The sequence below is a fragment of the Engraulis encrasicolus genome, chromosome 12 (genome assembly GCF_034702125.1).
Source record: "Engraulis encrasicolus isolate BLACKSEA-1 chromosome 12, IST_EnEncr_1.0, whole genome shotgun sequence".
Classification (NCBI taxonomy): domain Eukaryota; kingdom Metazoa; phylum Chordata; class Actinopteri; order Clupeiformes; family Engraulidae; genus Engraulis; species Engraulis encrasicolus.
This window is the reverse complement of record NC_085868.1, coordinates 19295213-19310064: the sequence shown is the minus strand read 5'-3', so window position 1 is coordinate 19310064 and position 14852 is coordinate 19295213. Positions and strand designations below refer to the sequence as shown.

Genomic DNA, 14852 nt, shown 5'->3' with positions numbered 1-14852 from the left:
GGCGCTTGTTCCATGGGGGGTGTGGGTGGGGTGGGGGGGTTGGGTGAAGTGTAGCTGTTCAGTAGAGATAAAAAATCGGGAGGGGGTGGGGGTGGTTTAGGCAGTCCAGTCACCAATGACAATCTCTTTCATTGTGTCTTTCTGTGTGGTGTTGAAGAGCTGGATGGCCCTAGGAACAAATGCCTTCCGTAGTCTGTCTGTACGGCAGGGGAAGGCCCGGAGTCTGTAGCTGAACACGTTCCTCTGGTTGGCCAGAAGCGGGTGCAGGGTGCAGGGTGTCTGTCATTTTCCAGTATGGAGTCCAGTCTGCTCAGTGTCCTGTTTTCGGCTGTTGTAGTGAGGTCCTCCAATTCCATGCCCACCACAGACCTAGCTTTCCTCACCAGCCTGTCAAGGCGCCCCGCGTCCCTCTTCCTAATACTACCTCCCCAACAGGCGATAGCATAGGTAAGGACACTTGCCATGACAGACTGGTAAAACATCAGCAGGAGCCTGTTGCAGACGTTGAAGGAGTGAAGTTGAAGTGTGTTGCTATGTGGAGACTTCAATGCCAGAACACGCCTAGAAAATGAAATCATTGACATAGATGAGAAAGATGGTGCATTTATTATGCTACCAAATTTGGAAAACCCAATAAAAAAATCAAGACACAACCCTGATCCTGTCACGAATAAAAATGGTAGAGAGTTAGTGCATCTCTGTCGAGGCCTGGGCCTGTACTTCCTTAATGGTAGGATGAAAGGGGACTCATTAGGCCGGTTCACTTATTGCTCACCTCTTGGGTCTAGTGTAGTGGACTATGAAATTACTGACATGGACCCCAGTTCCATAAACGCATTCACTGTAAGACCACAGCTACCACTTTCAGATCACTGCCAAATCAATGTCTTCCTTAAAAGAACAAAAAACATAACAGCAGTTAAAAAAGAAACTGGTTGAACTCAATCCACCATACAAATGGACAAATGGCAGTGAAACTGAATTCATTAATGCAGCAAACTCAATTGAAATCACTAACAATATTAATCATTTTCTTCTGACCAAATTCGAACCAAATCAATCTGACGTCAATCGGGCAATAAGTAAAGTCACTTTACTATACCACAATATTGCAATAAAAGCAAACCTACGGAAAAGAAACCTAAAACATAAAAGTAAACCCAAAAAAGAAAAATGGTTTGATAAGGAGTGTGAACTGAAGCGAAAACATGTCAGACAACTGTCAAATCAAAAACATAGACAACCACATAATGCTGAAATTAGAGAGAGTTATTGCAAAAAACTGAAAGAGTATAAATCCATAATTCGAAAGAAAAAACAAAACCACTATGATGAAACCCTTGCAGAAATCGAAAACTCCATAAGGGAAAATCAATTTTGGGAAAAATGGAATAGCCTGAACCCAAAACAAAGGCAAGAAACACCTCTGAAAGATGGAGAAATATGGAAAACATACTTTGAAAGCCTGTATGAAAACATTATACCAAATAATCTCACAATTGGCCAACAAATCATCAAAGAAAAATTACACTCTCTAGAAAAGATTATAAAAGATAATCAGAGCCCTCTTGACTATGAAATCACATTAGATGAATTACTGGACACACTCCACAAACTGAAACCTAAGAAAGCATGCGGTCCTGACAACATCAGAACCGAAATGCTGAAACACAGCACTTCTGAGCTGCATAGGGTGCTTTTAAAACTATTTAACCTTACTCTCCAAGCTGGCTGTTTTCCTGAGGTCTGGAACAGGGGGCTTATTTCCCCAATATTCAAGAGTGGAGACAAATTCGACCCCAACAACTACCGAGGCATCTGTGTGAACAGTAACCTGGGGAAGGTTTTCTGCTGTATTCTAAACGCCTGTATACAGTCCTTCCTTATCAAACACAATGTCTTGAGTAATAGTCAAATTGGATTCTTACCAAATCATCGCACCACTGATCATATTTACACCCTACACACCCTAATCAACAAACATGTTCTCCAAAAAAACAAAAACAAAATGTTTGCCTGTTTTGTCGACTTTAGAAAAGCATTTGATTCAATCTGGCTTGATGGACTGTTTTACAAAATATTGCAAAGTGGTGTAGGGGGTAAAACATACGACTTAATCAAAAGCATGTATTCGGACAACAAATGTGCCATAAAAATTAATAATAGCAGAACAGACTACTTCACTCAAGGGCACGGGGTGAGACAGGGCTGTAGTTTGAGTCCTACTTTGTTCAATATCTATATTAATGAGTTAGCGGTGCAACTGGAACAATCTACAGCCCCTGGACTCCCCTTAAACAACATGGAAGTTAAATTCCTGCTCTTTGCAGATGATCTGGTGCTGCTGTCGCCCACAAAAGAAGGGCTACAACAGCACCTGGACACTCTAGAGCATTTCTGTCAGAACTGGGCCCTGACAGTTAACTTGGCAAAAACAAGGATTGTTATCTTCCAGAAAAAACCCAGACTGCAGGCAACCAGACACCTTTTCACTCTAGGAAACACCGCCCTAGAACATTCATTGTCATATAAATACTTAGGCCTGACACTCAGTGCCTCTGGAAGCTTTGACCTTGCAGTGAATGCGCTAAAAGAAAAAGCTCGTAGAGCTCTCTACGCTATCAAACGAAACTTTTACAAAATTCAAATTCCAATTAAAATCTGGTGTAAAATATTTGACAGTGTCATTATGCCTATTGCATTATATGGATGTGAAGTATGGGGCCCACTCAGTAAGCTAGACTACACTAGATGGGACAAGCATCCCATAGAATCCCTGCATGCAGAATTTCTCAGAAATATCCTCAGAGTCCAAAGAAAAACTCCCACAAATGCATGCAGGGCAGAATTAGGCAGATTCCCACACATCTAAATTTCAGTGAAGAAAACACTATAAAGTTCCAAGCATTTAAAACCCAAGAGGTTAGCCCTAATACCAATCCCCTCAGTCAGTTGGTTCTGAAGTTAACTAAACCTCTTAACTCACTAACCCATCAACCTCAGACCATCCCTGCTGTACAAAATCAAATCAAAGTAAAACAAATTATGAACCAATGCAAATATACTTACCTGGAACTCTGGGAAAACCAAATCAAATCACAATCCAAACTAGAATGTTATCTTGGACTAAAAAGAAATTATGAATTGGCAGAGTATCTCTACACAGTCAGAGATACAAAGCAGAGACAGATCCTAACCAAGTACAGGTTATGTGACCACAGTCTAGCTGTAGAGAAAGGACGCTACAAAAAAAACATGGCTACCAAGAGATCAGCGGATATGTGGTCACTGTACGACTGATGAGGTTGAGACTGAGATGCACTTTCTGCTCCACTGTCCAAAATATGAACAAATTAGGCAGCAATATTTTCTAATCTTTGCAAAAGAAGTACCCAATTTTAACATACAAAATGATAATGAAAAGATGGCTTATATTCTTGGAGAAAGACACAATTGTGAAATAGCAGCAAAATATGTTGCAGCATGCCATACCCGGAGAGACAGTGATAGTATGTAATGAATTGTTCTGGTTTTATGCTTGTGTGTGTGCATGTGCGTGTGAGTGTGTTTTTTTTAATGTTCTTAATGCAAGTGTGTGTGTGTGTGTGTGTGTGTGTGCGTGCGCGTGCATGTGTGTTTAATGTTCTTAATGCATGTGTGTGTGTGTGTGTGCGTGTGTGCGTGCGTGCGTGCGTGCGTGTGATATTCTTAACACATGTATGCTTAATGTTCCTAATTGACCGTAATGTCCTTCTATGTTATCTGTACGCTTTGGCAACACTGTTACCAATAGGCATGCCAATAAAGCATATTTGAATTGAATTGAATTGAATTGAGAGAGAGAGAGAGAGAGAGAGAGAGAGAGAGAGAGAGAGAGAGAGAGAGAGAGAGAGAGAGAGAGAGAGAGAACAATCCACCGACATACACACACTTGCACAAATACCAACATTATGCACACATACACACAAACACCCCCAGACACACTGTACAGGTACTGCACAACCCCTATGCGCATGACAACACACAATTGTACACAATCATAGAGACATAACACACATACTACATACACAAACTCAAATACACACTGTAAATCATTGTCATACACAACTCATAGATGCACACACATACTGATAACATGATGACACCTTTACAACTAGCCTACATAAATGCGCACAGTGTGAATTTACACACACCATCCTACTCACATATACACTCTAAAAAGTGATGTGTCAGAAATTACACAAAATGTGTGTGCTCAGGGACAACACATTTGAATGTGTGTGCTCAGGGACAACACATTTTGTGTCATTTGTAGATGTGTGTAAGAAAGGGGTAGTAAAAGTGTAAGAACAAGGAATCAAATAAATAAAAACTATTTTTGTGTAATATTCAAACCACAGTCCTGGTTTGTTATGAGTATTTGGCTACATTGTAAATTTAAAATATATTTAGGGTGAGAATTATTAATATTGTTTTTTTTTTTAAACACAAAACGTGTCAACCGAATAATACACATGTTGTGTCATATTCCACATACTATGTGTTAAAATCACCTTAACTCAAAACATCTGTCAAAAATGACACATTCCTTCTTAGAATGCCCTGTACACTACGCACACATGCACAGTAAACATGAGAGTGTGTATGGAGAGTAGTGTCTGGACACATGGATGTACACAGACCAGAAACAGACAAGACAAAAAGGCAGACACAGAACTAGACACAGACAGACACACACACACACACACACACACATACACACACACACACACACACACACACACACATACACACACACATAAACACGAGCTTTGGTTGGTCGCTCTCGCTGATCTAACGCTTCAAGTTGAATCGTTTGCCACGTTCAACGCCCCTGACCTGTGCTTTCCAGGCGAGATTCGGCAGCGTTTTAGCTATTTTTGCGACCCCCACCCAAAATAGCCTGAGCCTAACAATGGATTTAGCAATATTAGCGGCCAAACTAATAATGGAAAATCTAGCAATATTAATGGACAAAAAATTGCCCTGAGGCAATATCGCTAGAAAGCCACAGGACAGCAAATGCATCTATTAACCCTACCAGTGAATACAAGTCCCTTTTTTCCGCGACCCCCCTCAGTCCCTCCATGACCCCCATAGGGGTCCCGATGGCCAGTTTGGGAACCAGCGGGTTAAGCATCAGGAGCTAGGACATTAAACTCTCCAGTTTTATTCACAGATGAAGGTTGTTTTCCTCCCAGTCTGTGTTATGCAATGTGCTTTCCAAATTGCCAACTCATAGCCAAAGTCTGTATGAGTTCCGTAAAAAAAACACTTGCACTCACAGACAGCAGAGTCATGGTCACATTAACAAACACACACATACAGTATGTCATATATGCACACACTCACATACAAACACACACACATACCACACACCACCTCTCCTGCTAAATGCACAGCCACACACACACACACACACACACACACACACACACACACACACACACACACACACACACACACACACACACACACACACACACACACACACACACACACACACACACACACACACACACACATAAACACACACATTCACCTCGTGCAGCCAAATACGAGCTCATAAAAGTTTATATGTGCAGAGCAGATTTAGACTGTCATTGTGACATTGTAACACATTTATGAAAACACACATATACAAGTGCACACACATGCACACATGGACAAACACAGGGCCGCTGTCATATTAGCACACTTATGAATGCACACAGGCGCGCGCACACGCACACGCACACACACATACACACACACACACACACACACACACACACACACACACACACACACACACACACACACACACACACACACACACACACACACACACACAGGTGCTCATTTAAAGATTGTCTCAGAGCGCTTTACACAACAGGCGATCAAGTCAGACACTGATCCAACTGCATTCATGAATGAAACCGAGGAAGAGAGGAAAATGAGAAAGAGAGAGGGGGGGGGTGAGCCAGAAAAATAAAAAGATGGAGTATGCAGGGGAGAGAGAGAAACAGAGATAGATAAAGATAGAGAAAGAAATACAGAGAATGAAACAGAATAATAAAAAGATATAGTATGCAAAAGAGAGACAGAGAGTCAAAGAGACAGAGACAAGAAGAAGAAGAAGAGAATGAGAGAGAGAGACCCAGAGAGAAAGACAGAGAGAGGGCAAAACAGAAAGAGAGAGAGAGAGAGAGAGAGAGAGAGAGAGAGAGAGAGAGAGAGAGAGAGACAGAGAGAGAGAGAGAGCGAGAGAGAGAGAGAGAGAGAGAGAGAGAGAGAGAGAGAGAGAGAGAGAGAATGCAGATTTGTCCCGTTCTGAAGGGCACCATACTGTAGCATTAGTAGGCAGGACTGGCCCTTCTGTGTGATAACAGTCCCCCACTGCCCACCTACCCACCCACCCAAAGCAAGGCAGACGGGAGAGTACACATTTATCACCCTCAGTGGCCTCTCCCATGACTCTCTGTGTCTGTGTGTGTGTGTGTGTGTGTGTGTGTGTGTGTGTGTGTGTGTGTGTGTGTGTGTGTGTGTGTGTGTGTGTGTGTGTGTGTGTGTGTGTGTGTGTGTGTACGCATGTCAAAGGATGCAGGTGTGTGTGTGTGTGTGTGTGCGTGCGGGTGGATGTGTGCGTGTGTGTACGTGCCTGCTTACATACACTCATTTGTGTAGGTTCCTGCATGTGTGTGTTTGTATACGCGCACATATGTTTGTACACAGTAAAAAATGGAGTGTCAATATTGCAGTGTAAACACATTTTCCTCTGAATAGAGTAGTTATAACAATAGGCAGAGTAAACTCCTCCAAATGGTAGTGTCAAAAGTGAGAGTAAAAAAGTGAGTGTCAACATTTCAGTGTAAATCTATTTTTCTCTTGATAGAGAGGTTATAACAAAAGGCAGAGTAACTCCTCAGACAAAATAACTCTGCAGTTTGATGATTCCCCGCGAAAATTCTAGAACCGGAGCTGGAGCTGGCATGGCATGTTGGAAGTAGTTTCTCTCCCTGCGTGGTAAGTGGATTTGAATATTTATCGAGTTTTTGCTGTTTATGACCAACATTTTTCAATACACTGATGCTGATGATAGACTACTGTATGTGTATTAGGTTAAATTAGGCATGCATATATGTAGGCTAGCCAATTAGTATTTTTCACTGATGCATTCGACTGCAATATTAGGCTACATAGCTTTTAGAAGTAGACCAATGAATAGTTGTTTTAAATGAAAACAAAATCCGACTGCATTTGCTTGCATGCTGACGCCGTGTGGTGTGGTGAGTAGCCTATTGTAGTTTTCTCTTGTTTGCTGAGTTTGGGTTACCCGTACCAAAATGTAGTGCTAAGCTAGCTAGCTTGACAACGTGGTTTCTCAGATTGTATGGGTTTCCCCCAATGGCATTAGCATTGCAACGGTTCAAAAGTTCACTGGAGAACGTGCCAAATGTTTTGCAAGGTGATGTGCTCGTGCTTAATTTGTGGCTCTGAAACCAGAAATGCTCGATGTTAACATTAAGAATATGTTAGTGTTGGAAACCGTTTATAGTTAAGTGTTGCTCAGTTTTATGGTAAGTTGTAGATTTGAGAGATTCATCTACTCGTCCACCTCATAGATTAGCACGCTAAACTGCCCGCTCGTAGTTGATGCTTGATACCAGGAATGTTCTGTTTGGGCATGCGTGGACACACGTGTAGTATATAAAAGTGATTATTGATTCGTCACGTAACATAGCTACATCTAGAACTAGTCCCTGCATGGCTTGCCAAGTCTTCGATGCCGGTAATCATACACATGCGTCAAATATGGGTTTGGTGTCAACTGTGGTGTTTTTGACTCATGCTGTTGTTGAGAACCACCGAGTTCTAGCGTTTCGCTTAGCCGGTGCAGCTTTCGTCAGTGCAGCTCAACAGAGGAAGAAGTGTGAGTGGAATAGGAAAGGGTGTATTGTTGTCGACGCGTTTCAGTTGCTTTGAAAGTTGTAGTAGTTGAGAGTCATCTGCTGACTAGCCTTTATTTTTGCAAGTTTGGTAAATGCAATCCAATTAATGGACGAGGAAGGGGATATGAGTGTGGAAAGGGTGTCGTGTGTGCACGCGCGCTGGCAGGCTCGCTCTGTCGTGTGTGTGTGTGTGTGTGTGTGCGCGTGCGTGCGTGTGTGTGTGTGTGTGTGTGTGTGTGACCTGACAACTGTTTTGTTTAGAACACTGGTGCAGCTGAAGGCCAGCGCAAATGGGTGAACCGAGGAGAGAGTGTGATGGGGAAGGTGTGTGTGTGTGAGCGAGCGAGAGAGAGGGAGAGAGAGAGGCCACGTGATTGGATACTGCAATTAGGAGCAATTTACCTGTTTTCCCATGTTTTGCTGAAGAATTATATGCAATCATCTATTTAACAGATGTTATGTGGATGTGTAGTGTTGAGGCAACTCAGTTGGCTTTAAGAAGTTCATAAGGACATGGAAAAGGATGACTGTGTTTCATGTTCTGATCAGTGCCTCCCATACAGGTATCCTACAAACCAGCTCGTTAGTGTTCCTGATCCAACTGTGTGAGTGTGTTAATGTGTGAATATGTTGACGGGTATTAACAGTTTCTCAACTTTCTCAAATTTAACAGAAAATGCTGTTGCGTGTCTCATTTGGTGGAGTGCAGAAGTACATAAAGATGCTTGAACTGACGTTTGATGATTTCTTGAGAGAAGGTTAGTCGCCTAATTTGAATTGAAAGTAGGCCTATCTTAATGTAGCTTAATGTAACTTAAAGTGGTGACATACTGCAATTATTTCTCATCAGATCATTTTGTGCACTATTTATTTTGTACTCCAGTGAGTTTGAAGTTCAACATCCCCGAAGACAGATGGTTGGACCTCAAAGTTTATGACCAGTCTAACACAGAGGTAGACGCCGAAGTTTTTGAGGAGCTCGTAAAAGAGTTCCATGGACCTTTCCTAGTTTCATTGGCCAATGAAGCACCTGGTAAGTGTTGCCTACTTGCATATGATTTACACATACATCATTTAGGTGGAAGTGTTGAACTATGTAAGCCACTGCTTAGAAGCCATTGTTTAACACTTTTTTATGTATCTTATTTTTTTTTTTGCTACATTTTATTTGACCATGTGTTGGACAATGCTGTTGCAACTGTACACTGCACCTAGATATCTTTGTTTATTATCTAAATTTTGCTACTAATTACTTGTATACTGCTGTACTCTGTGCCAACCCCTTACTCTGTACTTGCTTGAATTTCCTCCTTGTAGGTCGCTCTGTTCAAAGGCATCAGCTATGTAATGTAATGTAATGTAATGTAATGTAATTGTGTTAATATTTTCCAATGCTCAGGTAACCCTCAGTTCACATCATCTCCAGGGTCTACTGCATCTGACGACACAGTGATCCTCAACTTCTCCCTGCTTGAGCCAGCTGAGGAACCCCTTGAGCCAGCTGAGGAACCCCTTGAGCCAGCTGAGGAACCCGTTGCAGCCCAAGGCAGTCAACCTAAAAGGCCTTGCCGCATCAACTATGAAGCAAAAACTGTGAGTTTGTGGGTGTGGGTGGATATACGGGGTTTAATTTGCACATCGTGTATGGGTCATTTCACGTGAAATCAGACACTTTGGGACCCGACCGACCCGGATTTCGATCATACTTGGTGTGCCTTTTCAGTAGCAAGGTAGCACCCCAGAACTGCATTGGTTTGAATCTGACACTAATATTAAGGGAGAAACAGACTAGGAAAGGTTCACATGTGAGGGTAGGACACTATACATTCAGCCTTGAATATATCAGTCAGTGTTAGTCACAAAAAGATGCCTGTGGTGTTGTTTGAAAGCTCTTTTCTGGCTCTACATATTACACAATCACCTTGGAATACAACTACTCTCAGAATATGAATTATGATGAATTGAAAAATTAAAAATTGAATATCTAAAAAACTCATATTTTAAAATGGCCAGTTCCTTGTCCAAACGTAGCCGGCAATGTCATGAGCAGCACCTAAAATGCTGGTGTTCGGTTTGTTATTCATTTCAGAGAGAAGTTGTGGCAAACTGGCAATGGATGTTCTTGACATTATCCTTGACTGACTCCCTTGAACCAGGAACGTTTTTAAAACTATAGTTTTATAATTCAAGATGCTATTCAATCAAGAACATCCATTGCCAGTTTGCCACAACAGAGATGTACCATCATGAAGCTGAGAACCTGTTGAAAAGGTTTGAATCTGCAAGAACTATTCCAGGTACTGAAAAACTACACAGCTTCTGCCCATTGTCAATGGACACAGTGGAAGTTAGGCCATTTTCAGCATTCAGAGAAGGCAGAGTTGAAAGAGTGAGCTCAGTAAAGGAATGTGTTACATTTTCAAGCATCAAAGGGTATATTGTAGCTGTATATGATGGCAACTGGTGGCTAGCATGTGCTGAGGAATGTATGCCGAGCACTGGAGAGGTGAAACTGAACTTCCTGCATCCTCATGGGCCATCTCCATCCTTCACTTTTCCCTTCAGACTAGATAGACTTGTCATGGATCATCAGGATGTGCTTCTGGTAGTGGAACCTGTAACTGCAACGGGACGTACTTATACATTATCTACAAAAGACACAGCTGCTGCTTCGAATGCACTGGTAGAGTACAAAATGAGAGTGTAGCCATTGATTATCTCTTTAAAGTACGGTAAAGGGAAGATGGCACAGGTACACAGAGAAGGAATGTTCAAACATTCACATATCATCATTTGGTGTGTATAAATGGACATCTGTCTTAGTTTCTGAAACCTGGGACCATGGACACTGACCATTTTTGTTTTGTTTTTGTTTTGTCATGTGATGCTACTATGGTATTACCATATTATTAGTAAGTGGTCTGTATGATGCCATATTTGTGAGTCAACTTCTCTCTGAAATGAATAACAAACCGAACACCAGCATTTTAGGTGCTGCTCATGACATTGCCGGCTACGTTTGGACAAGGAACTGGCCATTTTAAAATATGAGTTTTTTAGATATTCAATTTTTAATTTTTCAATTCATCATAATTCATATTCTGAGAGTAGTTGTATTCCAAGGTGATTGTGTAATATGTAGAGCCAGAAAAGAGCTTTCAAACAACACCACAGGCATCTTTTTGTGACTAACACTGACTGATATATTCAAGGCTGAATGTATAGTGTCCTACCCTCACATGTGAACCTTTCCTAGTCTGTTTCTCCCTTAATATTAGTGTCAGATTCAAACCAATGCAGTTCTGGGGTGCTACCTTGCTACTGAAAAGGCACACCAAGTATGATCGAAATCCGGGTCGGTCGGGTCCCAAAGTGTCTGATTTCACGTGAAATGACCCGTATGTATCTTGTTTGTTTCAGAATTACCAACAGTTTTTCAAAATACATTGCTTCATATGTTATCTTTTAGCTGATTGAAAAAATCCTGACTACAAAGCCTGGAGGTGACCGTATCATCGAGGAGTATGCAAAAACAAAATCAATCACAGATTCAACCAGAAGACGGCTCATCAACATACTTGCTGCAGAAATGACGGAAACACATGGGTAAGTATAGGTCAAATGTGTTATCATGAGACAGTTAAACATCATTGCAATTATTCTTTCGATTATGGTGTTCAGTGTCCTCTAATAAGTAAGGGTTAACGTTCGGCGAGAAGGTCGCTACCGTGGAATAGCAGCACGACAGAGAATCTTTAGACCCCGACGCGGAGCGGAGGGGTCTTGTTCTCTCTGAAGTGCTGCTATTCCACAAAGCGACCGACTCGCCGAAAGTTAACCCGCTTATTATATGGATATACTTAAATGATTCACACATGGCGGGGACATTTCTTTAGGCCTATTTAATGTTAAGATTGTTGCTGCGCAAAACAAAACAGTGCCGTTGTGGAACACCGCTCGGCAACAGCTAGCCAGGACAACAGGTGTTGTCTATCACAGCAGCTGATTAGAGTCTTGTTGAAAAGTCGCTTTAGCAGTGAAAAGTCTTGTTGCCATTGACAGCGGTCTGTTATAGACCAACCCGTCCGTTATCGAAAAATAACAGACGTGCGAACGTTGGGGAGCCCCGTTGAAATGAATGGAGCATTCGACCGATGACGTCACAACCATATAATAATGTTGTTTATTGAATACACCAGGACCTCGCCGCCGCGGAGTGTGAAAGTGATGTATGCACAGGGGATTATCGCTCTGTTTCCATATCTTGAAGACCCATACTCACAGAATGGCTATGTAAGTAAAGGTTTTACAATATATCACCCCTTCAAACTGTTGCTTGTATGAATGGTAACGCTTTATTTTAGTGTTACATCTATAACCACGAATACATACAATGTTAATGCCGGTATAAGTAACTTTGAAGGCATGTACTAAGCAAAATCAAACATTTGTTAGGTCCTTACTAAGGTTATATTGGTAATAAATCCCTAATTGTGCATGAACAAGACATTTGCAAACACATGCCTAACAAATGTTTGATTTTGCTTAGTACTTGCCTTACAAGTTACTTATACAGTATACAGGCATTAACATTGTATGTGCTAGTGCTAATAGATGTAACACTAAAATAAAGTGTTACCGTATGAGTGTACATTATACTGTGCATACTGTATATTATACATAGGAACACTACTACGATCCGGAAAGTGGTTCAGGATACATTGCATGGCGGTTGAAGACCATTCAACGAAAGGCTTCTGAGGAAAGAGTTCCAGCAGTTAAATCTCCTAAAGGTAACATTTATAATGTGGGTGAATGGTCAACCTGTGAAGTGTGTTTAAAGGAAGATATACAACTGTGCAGTTCTAAACATTAACAACAAAATTGTTTTGTTTTAAAGTTGGTGGGCCAGGCCATGGACGTACTACACCCTTTACTGCCGAAGTCCTGACTGATGAGGAAGTGGAATCCGCTATCGCTGTGTTGAGACATTCTGCTGATGAGGAAACCATCCGTGAAAAAATGAAAACCACCTTCAGTTACCGCCAAGCAATGGTCAATGACCATGACAAATCTGCAGAGGTCTTCTCAGTTTTTCCACGGTTCCTGGACACACCAGGACTGGTAAGACATCTAGTTCTACATTCATTATATGTCTGTAATGGTATTTTATAGGTACTCTAGGTGTAATGTATGCGTATTGTCTATGTCAAATTGTCTATGTCCACACCTAAAGTCTACGTCTATGTCTGCATGGGAAAGTAAGAAATGTTATTTCAAATTCTTTGTATGACCACTAATGTAAAGAAATCGACAATAAAGACGACTTGACTTGATTGAAGAGTGAGGCCTATTGTAAAATGTTGCACAAGGTACTGACTGCAGTTGTCCTCCTTTCCTTTTTTTCCTTTTCAAATTACAGGTAGAGCAGGATTTCAGACTGATGTTTGGCGAGCAGACTGCCAATAAATTCCTGGAGAGATGGCCTACCACTTTCAGGGCAAGAGTCATTAAGGAAAGCCATGGACTGGTCCCCTCCACAGACCTTCTTGATTTGATGCACAATGCTGAGACATCCACTGAAGTTGAAAATGGTAAGTCTTTGAATGTGGAGAAGCATGTTGCTAAATATATTGAGGACGGTGGAAAAGTATGGCTGAATGTTAACATGATGCTTGTTTGACTTAAGGCTGGGACAGTGATACGTCTGCCATCATACTGCTGCTACATCTGCTACCGCCATCCGCACAGGGACGCAAGAAGCCAGGGAAGATATCAGCATCTAATGCAGTGGATCACCTAATCAAATTCCAAAAGGTACACTAGAATTATATTTGACAATGAATCAAGTCCTCCCACCACCCCTCCACTCCAACAACACTTCATACCCCATACATGAAGCCTTTCCTTAGACCAGACTAGACCACCACCGTCCCCCCGGCACACACACACACACACACACACACAAACACACACACCATTTATAGTCGGGGAGTATAGTATAGTATAGTATGCCCTTTATTATCCCGCCATGGGGAAATTCATTTCAAAACAGCAGACAGCATACATGCAACACAAGACCAGGAGGTTAAAAAAGTATATATAAGATAGATAGAAATAGAGATGTTAAAGAAAATAGAAATATCTCTGTTAAAAACATCAAGTACATTAGTAAAAGTGAAAGTGCATTTGTAAAAAGTGCATTAGCAGCTTCATAAAAAGGAGGAGAGGGGGCTAGAACAATAATAAATAAGTGAATAAGTTAAAAAGTTAAAAAGACCATCACTACAAAACACCACCATCATCATCATCATCATCACCGTGACCACCATCATCACCACCAGGAGGGATATTCTACCATGACGACTGGTAACAGTAGTATAACGCACTCCCACTATACTTTTTTTTACACCATATTGTACATGGCCACAGAATGCTCTAATGTTTCAGCCCTAGTTAGTACTAAACTATCAAGTCAAGTGTGTGTGTTGAGGTAGTGCAGGTAGGATGTGCAGTCATTCAAGTGTAAGAGGCATGAAAAGCAGCAGTAACATGTTTGGCCTCTAGAGTCATTCTGCAGTTGGCAATCGTAGCTTGTTATATACCATATGAAAGCTTGAAGTGTGCACTATACGAATAATATCCTGCACACGCACAGCCTCAAACATGAGTCCACTATTGAGCCCACCTCTTCAAACATTACTCCTCTACCCTTACACTTTCTAACATCATTTTAAACATGGTCACCCTCACTGCCAGGGCCAACAGCACTCCACATCATTCCCTCAAACCTGAGTCAACCACTAGTAACATAACATTCTTACATCCTTTATTTTTTAGAGTTGAGAGTGATGTCATGTTATTGTTCTAATAAATTGTGTT

The 14852-nt window shown here is 41.5% G+C and overlaps 1 protein-coding gene across 1 annotated transcript; it reads left to right on the top strand.

Moving 5' to 3' along the window:
- Positions 1-6984: 6984 nt before the first annotated feature.
- On the top strand, positions 6985-13894 carry LOC134460385 (uncharacterized). Its single transcript, XM_063212815.1, has 10 exons — positions 6985-7044; positions 8644-8728; positions 8854-9003; positions 9370-9563; positions 11440-11576; positions 12170-12263; positions 12655-12763; positions 12871-13094; positions 13393-13564; positions 13660-13894. Exons 2-10 carry the CDS (start codon positions 8647-8649, stop codon positions 13794-13796), a joined length of 1299 nt encoding a protein of 432 aa, XP_063068885.1. The 5' UTR covers positions 6985-7044; positions 8644-8646; the 3' UTR covers positions 13797-13894.
- The last annotated feature ends 958 nt before the right edge of the window (positions 13895-14852 follow it).